General features: G+C 34.7%; 1 protein-coding gene across 1 annotated transcript in view; it reads right to left on the bottom strand.

The window, feature by feature from the left end:
• Nucleotides 1-338: 338 nt before the first annotated feature.
• Nucleotides 339-9,361, bottom strand: part of TM9SF3 (transmembrane 9 superfamily member 3) — a 58,069-nt gene continuing 49,046 nt past the window's right edge. The window contains exons 12-14 of the mRNA XM_008575363.1: nt 9,099-9,182; nt 8,891-8,967; nt 339-3,456 (exon numbers count right to left, since the gene is read on the bottom strand). Coding sequence (XP_008573585.1) covers nt 3,389-3,456; nt 8,891-8,967; nt 9,099-9,182 — 229 coding nt within the window. The 3' untranslated portion in view covers nt 339-3,388. The remainder of the gene's footprint in view (nt 3,457-8,890; nt 8,968-9,098; nt 9,183-9,361) is intronic.

Below are 9,361 nucleotides of genomic sequence, written 5' to 3'. Positions count from 1 at the left end.
AAATTTAACACCTCGATCTCTTTACCATCTTGATTGTTAAAATACTCATATAGTTTTAAAACTATAGGATTTTAGTGGATATAAAAATTAATAAATATTTGTGTTTTCATACATCACTACTCCTATTTATTACATGTTCTAATAAATCAACAGAATAAAGCACTAAGAAACATGGAAATCTACACCTAATACCCATATGTAACTGCAGTGTATATATTACAAATAGGCTTCCCTCCACCCCAGAATTCAGATACAGAAGCCCTTCGGTATGTAACTTTTCCTGAACAAATTATATTAATACACTTTTTTCTTTTCTACACTTGTAAAAATTCAGAAAGTTTTTAATAACATTTATTTGCAAGACATCTGGCATAAGGTACTTTAGTAAACACTTAGGAAACAAAAGCTGTATCAAAATGAATACAATTTATGGATAAACCCTAAATAAAGTAGCTTTTGGAAGAACTAGAATTTGCAGCAACAACCTTTATAAAGAGATCCATCCACTCTCAATGGAAAACACCCAAGCATGCCATTCACTAGATTCAGATACCACAATACAACAAATTCTAAGAGTATGGGGTTTGATTTATGGGCAACCCAGTACAATCTAGCAGCCCAACATGATACACTAAAGAATGTTTTATCAACCCCCTAGCCATCACATTGCCATCTTATCCTACTCTTGTACTAGAAAATATGTATAACAATGCAACTACTAATGTAAAATTTCAGGAGAAGCATGCTTAAAGATACACAGGGAAAGTTTATCCTTAGTTTCTGATAGTGTTCAAAGTGTCAGTTGATAAACTGAGCAAATAGTGTTAACAAATGAAAGACAGATACACAGCATGAATGAGGGAGAAAAACCCCACTCTTCAATTAACTTAAATAATATTCTATTTTGTATTCTACAACTGAGAACTAGGGAGCTAAATGTGAATCACATCTTCTGCAAGACATATTTATTCAGCTCCTCTATGAAGCCATAAAACAATATGTCCTTTTTCTAAAGGACTTTTCAAGATGATTAATATTCGTTATAATGCTCTCAATGTATTCGGAAATTAGAAGGTTATTTTTCACTGCTGATTCTAAAGAACTTTGAACAGAGCTCAACTAAGTAGAAAGAATTGGTACACCCGAAAATAGCTAAACTGCATTTTCTTTAAAAACCTTACATCTTACCTGCAAGATTCATATCATGAGAAATAAATTTCACTTTATTAAGACAAAGCCTTGCTGCTTGCTGTCCAATTTATACTGCATCAGATATAGACTATGTGTTATGTTAAAAACACTTTACATGTGGTTAACAAGTTACATAATACAAGCAATTAAATACTGACTTTTAGTTTCCTGTAAGATCTTAAAGGCAGTTGAGAAGGAAGAGAAGATGGAAGAACCAATAGATTACATTTAATATATCATTCTGGCTTGAAGGGGATTTACCTACAGCTTCTGATCAAATTTCTGTTTGTACACATCAATCATACTCTAGCGGTAAGAAATTAAACTTTTCACTCTTTATAGGCCTTAAATGCCACAATACAGGATGAAAAGCCCATGAATTTATAGAAACATTATTTTATAATGAAAACATCTTATGCAACTATTAATGGCATGAGTTTCGTGTTAATGTGTAAATACAGCTGTTTTGAGTCTTTCTAAAAAATACCAATATACAGTATTGTTTTAGGTGGTCATTTGCATAGCAAACTGTTAAACTAGAAACTCAATGGTTTTAGGAAAACTTCACTTTGTGGACAGTTCCAGAAAGATGTATTCAAAATTGAAATCATTTTTAGAAAACTGTAACCTTTATTTGCTTATCCAAGAGTAAGCTAACCACTTGTACCCCATCCCCACTTTACACAGTACACCAACCTGAATCGATTTTGTGCCACAATTTCATTCAAAGGGCTTGTGATTCACTTTGTGACTATACTGGATAATCTAGATGTAAGCAAGTTTGGGTATTTTAAAGGGTGGGTCCCCTGCATTAGAAAAGCACAGTTCATAGTATATTTTTTTAAATGGCACTCAGTAATACTGCCTTTTGAACAGATATCTTCAAACTGCAAAAACATCTATTTCCACAAAACAATTTGGTCAGGAAATTTTATTTGAACATTCTAAAGCAGTAATGCTTTAGATGTTACTTAAGAGTCCCAGACAGGATTAACAAAATTAAATGTTTCTAAATTACAAATTTAGCTCCTGTAGGAGTCTCAGAAAAGAAACAGAAGAAAACACCCCCTCCCTCCCAAAAGAAGTATGACACACACATGTTGAAGAAACCCCCATGTTTCATGCAATGGTAGGCAAGATGTAAAAAAAAGCCACCCAAATTCACACATTTCTACACCAATCATCATCAAAAAAAGTACTCCGTAGTCAACCTGTACATCCAAATGCATTTGGGAATCTACCTACGTTACATTATTTAATGTTATATATACATTTATTACCCACCCCCCTTGTTTTTAATAATTTCTTATGTAAAGCCTTCATTCAAACCCAAAAAGAGATGTAAGACTAACTTGGGGGGAAAAAAGATAATCACTTTAGACATTCAGTTAAAATGCAGTTTATCTAAATCACAAAATGTTTAATAAAAACAAGTATCTTCTCCATTTAACACTTTGCTTTCTAACTGTACAGTAAATTGCATTGTAGCGAGTATACCTCTAACTTAGGACTGTATCTTCTTTGGATGGAACTAAGACGTAACCAGATGGTTTTAAGATAAATAAACGGAAAGTTGGTCCAACTAAGATGAGAGCAGATATATTACATGCAGGATTTAATATTTTTTAATCCTCTCTTTTTTTAAAAAAAGATGCAGTTGAATTGGGAAAAACAAAAACAAGTCAAAAAGAACCCAGATTCAATATATAAAAATGTCCCACAATAGGTCGACGATGGCAGTAAAAATAAGAGAAAAAAAGTAATCTCTCTGGAACATCATTTTCAGTAACGCAGAAACACTAAGTGCCAGGAAGATTTCTATTCATGTAATTTTAGCATCCAAGTTTCCCTCTATTTATTTTATTGGAACAAATGCTTTAAATAAACTATTTGTCCTCTTCACTGAAGAGAGCTGGTCTGTTTCATTTTTAATGAGCTAGTTTTTGGGAAGATTAGCCATGTACTGTAGTAATGCCTACTGCATAAAATCCAAGCATTTGCTGTGAACAGTTGGAGAAAGCAGTCAGTAAGAACCTAGGATCAATGGAAATAGATGTTACTTTAAGCCATCCATGAAAGAGAGACCCACAAAGTACCCAGTGTAAAAGCCCAAAACTCTTCTTGCGCTTTTTTTGCTGTACAAGTTCCACCCCTATGAAAGAGAAATTGATCCGAAGTTCCAGGTTTTCTTGGGTCTCTAGTCAATTTTCACATTAGTATAGATTTTTCGGACAAAGGCACTTGTTCCCATATAACCAATCGCTCCTGCAAAGATAAAATAAGATGTTTTGAAACAAATATACAGAAAAATATACATCATTTACAAACACTAAATGCTCTCTGCTCTAAAAATATTTTTTTTCAAGATAATCTCCTTATGTTAGTATTCTCTCTAAATTTATTAAATTATATCATTTGCTTTGCAAATCACCTATTACTTTCATACCCCAAATCTGACCTACTGTAATTTTTTAGAATCAAGTAGCATTTATTTCTTGTATAATCAGTAACTACGGAATTAAAATACATCTCTTGTAAAGAAAGAATAATATGATAATGGCAAAAATTAGTTAAATGAAAAAAACAAATCTAATTTGATCATATACTATTCTATAGGTCATTAAAACAATGTCAATGTTCCCAAAACATTATGGCTAAGTCAGAAGTAATGGGGGATTCACTCAGGGAAGGACAGAACCCTTTGAAGCTCTAGAGAAGAGGTATTTTCTGATCATTTCTTTTTTATGTTTAAGTTGTAGTAGCTGTGTGGCTGGTAGAAAGGATGATATATTTGAAGGAACAGACAAGAGAGACAGGTAAGTAGGTCAGAAGTTTTGAAATGTTGTCTTTGAATAGTTAGCCTCACATGGGGCTCCAAATGCCAGAAAGCACAAATATTTGTCTGTTTTGTTAAATGAAGTATCTATCTCCTGTGTCTAAAAGAGTGCCTAGAACATGATAAGTTACTCAATAAGTATTTGTTGAATGAATGAATTAACTGGATAGTTCTTTACTGCAAATACCAAGGGCTCTTTAAAACAAGACAATTGCTCATTGAACAGTCAGAGAATATTTTCCATTAGACTTAGAATTTACCACCTAGCCCAATATTATTGAAAGTCTAAAAGTAAATCTCTCATGAGTTAATAATGGTACACACACACACACGGCCTAATTGTTCACCTTTTAACGAACACCAAAGAAACCAGTGTCTAACCTGCCTATCCTATATATGAACTATACCCCAAGGTAACCAAATAGTTGATGAAAGGAAGGTTCTCCTTTACAGAAGTATCCCAGCTAATAAATATAAAAGAAATGACAGAATTAGAATATTATAGGATAATATTATAGAATATTATATAAGGAATTATTTGAGCTAGGCAACAATTATCAATGGCTGCTCACAAAGAAAGAGAACCAGACATTATGTACACCCTAATAAAATTTTTCAAACTACCTGTTAAGTGTTCTTGGACAAATATTCTTGAGTATGATCAAGCCTAGAGAGCTAACTACCACTTTACAGGAAATATGGGGTGGAGCACATGAAGAAACATTAAATGACACCAGGGATATAATCAGCAAAAATGAAAAATAAGAAGTTTTTTTTTTTTTTTTTTTCCTTTTTTTTTTTTTTCGTGTCCGGCAACGGACCCCACCCCTCAGTGTCGCGCCTGTACCGGACCGGGACCGGCAACGGGATCGCAACCCTCTGTGCCGCGCCTAAATGAAAATTAGAAAGAATCCTCAGAATTGTGTCCTCCACATGCTTCTGCTTTGTGTTCCTGTATTATCCTGTGATTACCTTTGTCCTGGTGTCTATTTCTTTTTTTTTTTTTTTCCTTTTTGTTTTTTTTCGTGACCGGCAACGGATCGCAACCCTCAGTGTCGCGCCCGTACCAGACCGGGACCGGCAACAGAATCGCAACCCTCAGTGTTGGCCCCGCACCTCGCTCAGCCAGTGAGTGGCTGGTCTGTATGTGGGATCCGAACCCTCGGCGGGAGCGCCCCCACACTCCCAAGCGGCGCACTGTAGCAGTGCGCCACCGGGCCAGCCCAAAAAAATAAGAAGTTTTAAAAATAAATTATAATAAAAAAAGAGGGCCGGCCCGGTGGCGCACTGCTACAGTGTGCCGCTTGGGAGTGTGGCGGCGCTCCCGCCGAGGGTTGGGATCCCACATACAGACCGGCCGCTCACTGGCTGAGCGAGGGGCGGGCGCAGCACCGAGGGTTGCGATCCCGTTGCCGGTCCCGGTCCGGTACGGGCGCGACACTGAGGGTTGCGGTCCGTTGCCGGACACGAAAAAAGACAAAAAGGGAAAAAAAAAAAAGAGAGAGAGAGAGAACATCTAAAGATTAAAAGGCCTTTAAGAGACATTTTAACCAAGCAATGCATGGACCTTAATTGGATCTTGATGCAAACAAACTGTATTAAAAGAAAAGTGGGGACAGATGGGGTAAATCTGAATACTAACTGAACATTTCATCATATTAAGGAATTATCTTTTAAGAAAGAGATACACACTGAAATATTTTCTGTTGAAACAACATAAGATCCAAGATTCGTGTCAGAATAAAGAGGGGTAGGGGTAGGGATATAAATAAAACAAGATTGGCCATGAGTAGATAATTACTCATGTTTGGTGTTGGGCACATGGGGACTAACTACACATATTACTCTCTTTTTATATATATTTGAAAATTTGCCATTATCAAAAATTTAAAATACAAACCACCCCTCCAATATGACAAAGCAAACCTATTTCTATTTATTTTTGCAATGATTGGACATTTCTAATATGAAATAATGATATTACAATTTAAAATATTTATAATGCATTTTAAAATAGTTATAATACAATTCTTTATAGGGTAAAAGAAAAATCATTCAATTTTTAAAAATAAACCTGGATTCTTAGAACACAAAAATATCTATAAAATTATAATTAGCATCAAACACTTAATTGGCATAATATAACACTAGTCCAATAACCAAATCCAATTTTCCAGACTTTCAAAACATTGTTCCCCTTTGAGCAGAGATATGCTTAAAATCAACAGTATCAACCTAGAGAATCATTTCTCCTAATGTTATGAGTACCTCAAGAATAAATTGATAAAAAATATAACTTTATAAAAAGAGGATACTGAATATGCTCTCTAAAAAAGTAAGTATCTTAGGAGTAATAGAGATACACTTTTAAATTTAATTTCCTTAAAAAAAAAATGCTAAGCTCATAAGGTAATGACTATAACAATCTAAATATTTCCCACCTTAACATAGCTATTTCTTTTTCACATTAAAAAAAAAACAAATATTTTTCTTTTAATTATTAACTTTAAGCATTTAGAACACAAATTGATGGATTTGTATAGTTCTTTTTTATGATATTTTAATCGGTTTCAGTCTAAACAGTTTCTCCCTCCCTGCCCCCAGCCAAAAAATAGATTAACACCAAATGCATATAAACCCATTAAAGAATAAATGCTGCGACACTGCCAGAACAGCAGGGAACCATAAATGTGCCAAGATTTTCACGAAGTAAGACAAAATTTCAGTAGGAAAAAGCACTCAAAAAATTTAGCTGGATTCATTCCATTTTCTTTGTAAATATCAAGATCTTACCTCTCTAGGTCTTCCTAAGATTACATATAGAATAAGTTAAGTCAAGAAAAAAAATTTAACCTTCTGCATAACATAATTCTACACCTCACTGAATGCTGGTGACAAGAAAGATCTCAAATAAAATAAAGATGAGTCCAGTGAGCAATATTTTGAGGAAACAATGGCCAAAAATACTGAAGAAAACTTCTGATTGCCTAAGGATAATAAGGAGGTTCTGTTCCCACATGACACAATCTAGTTTTAACCTTCAGTCCCTATTAATCTTGCCTTCAAAGTTAGTTAACTAATTAATTATCAGAGAATGGCTAATATGGCAGCTACAAATAAAACATGTGGCTATAATATAGAGAACTGTCTTACAGCTTATAGAATTAGTTTCACTACTTTATAGTCAACGTCATTTGTGTATGCACATACACATGATCACATACATGCTGGTCTACGAACTGAACAGACTCTTTTGATAGAGGAACATGGTAATCTTAGTACCCCAAAGGTATCTACCAGTGTCATACCAGGACTTAGCTCTTAACAAGATTATCAGATCTTTCTCATTCCATTGCTCACCCTATAGCTAAAGATGAAACCATCAAAAACAAAAAAACGCCAGTGGCAAATAAAAAAAGGAGGAGGATCTAAATTATTCATTCTCTGGAAATGTTTCCACAGTAATTAATCCTTTAGCCTTATACAATTCCTAAGGAAGTAACTAAGGAATCAGTCTCGTTTACTGAGTAAAACACTGAACTAGAAAAAAAGTGAATCATTTGTATGAGTTTCCCTTAAGGTACCTCTTCCTGGACCTAGTGTCATGAAATTGTTCTAAGGTGAAAACACAAGGTATTGAAACCCACAGACTGTGCAGAAACAGAGACATGGTCAGAGCAGAAGGAAGCTCAAGGGCTTTTAGCCCTTATCTATAACAGCAGCAGCTACCACTCACTGAACATCTACCATCTACCTGATGTTTAGCAACATTCAATCTCTGAATCCTCTTCACAACCCTACAAGGTACGTATTACTTCCATTTTGCCAATGAGGGAAGTTTAGAGAGAAAGGTTAAATGATTTGGCCAGAGTAATATGGCTATTAGGTAGGGGTACCAGGATTTACACCCAGGACTGACTGACACCAGAAGTCCCAGCTCTTCCTACCCTCCCCTTATCTCTCCCATGAAACTGGCTATCTCTTACCCCCTAAGAACAGTCCTGGCAGTACACTTGGTGCTTTACACACAGGACACTATTCCTCTCAACTACTCTGAAAGATATGTCTATTTTACAGATGAGAATGAGACTTAGAAAGGTTAAAGTGACTTCCATGGCCACAAAAAACGGTGAGCAGCAGCATGGAGATTTAATCCAATGCTTTGGCATTCTCAGGTCCATGCCCTTTCCATTTATCACGCTGCTTCCAAAAGTTCTTTATTTTCTACCTATTTCACACATTCTAGAGACTCTATCATATGGTGGTAACTATTACCTTTTACTTTTAATGGAAGATTGTGATAGAACCATCAAACAGTGGTATTGTCCTCATTTTACAGAGGCTTGGAGAGCTTGGGGAACTGGATCAAGGTATAAAGCATACACATGGCACAGCCAGAATGTAACCCCAGTCTGCAGACATCCACGCATGTCCTCATAACCAGTAAACCATGCTGCCTCCTGAACACTGGTACCTCCATGAACAGTCCAAGAAACTTCCACATAGAAACCATTCAGGTTTCTTAACCTGCCTATGTCATGATCTTTTCCATTGAACCTAAGCTTAAAAAATGCTAATTCTCCACATGAATGAGAAACTAACTGTGGTATGGAATTAATTAATTTTTTAAAAAGACTACATGATTAGGCATGCTTCAAAAAAATTTTTTTAATAAAACTTCTAGGATAAAAAAATTAATGAGGTGATTAATTAGGTTTGGGAGAAGCAAAAGGACTTAAATCAGACACTTGAATTTATTTTGGTGTCCCTGATCAAACAACAGAACTCAATTTCTTAATTTCCAATTACTGCATTTTTCTGAAACTGAGAAACTCGTAATATTCAAAGAATTTCAGAACTTACCACACATTATCCCCAAGGCTGTGCTAAATACCGCCATATATCCAAAGTAAAATGATGTTTGAAATAAGCCATACATCCTGAAATACAACAAAATAATTATATATAGTATATTCATTTTTACTTTCAACATAAGGCCTTAAGTTTTAGTATTTATTTAAAGGACAAATTTAATTTCCTAAATAAAACATGAGAAAATGTCTCCACTTACTTTGTTTTGAAAAAATAGTAGTAAAAGGAATACATGTAAACATAGATTGCAGTTGATGCAGCAGAAAGAAAACTTGTCCATTGCCTTTAAAAAAAAAAAAGTAACTCTTTTGAATGAATGGCACTGAAACAAAAACTTTAAAGCAAATTTTATAAAAACATTCTTTGTATATTTTAAAACAAATGCATGTACACAGTACTTAAATATATCAACAAGGAGAGAGCCTAAGAATTAAAAGCAGAAGTCCTGAATTTTGTTAGATT

The sequence above is a fragment of the Galeopterus variegatus genome, unplaced genomic scaffold (genome assembly GCF_000696425.1).
Source record: "Galeopterus variegatus unplaced genomic scaffold, G_variegatus-3.0.2 Scaffold1175, whole genome shotgun sequence".
Lineage (NCBI taxonomy): Eukaryota > Metazoa > Chordata > Mammalia > Dermoptera > Cynocephalidae > Galeopterus > Galeopterus variegatus.
The sequence above is the reverse complement of the archived record's forward strand: the minus strand, read 5'-3'. Positions and strand labels throughout refer to the sequence as shown.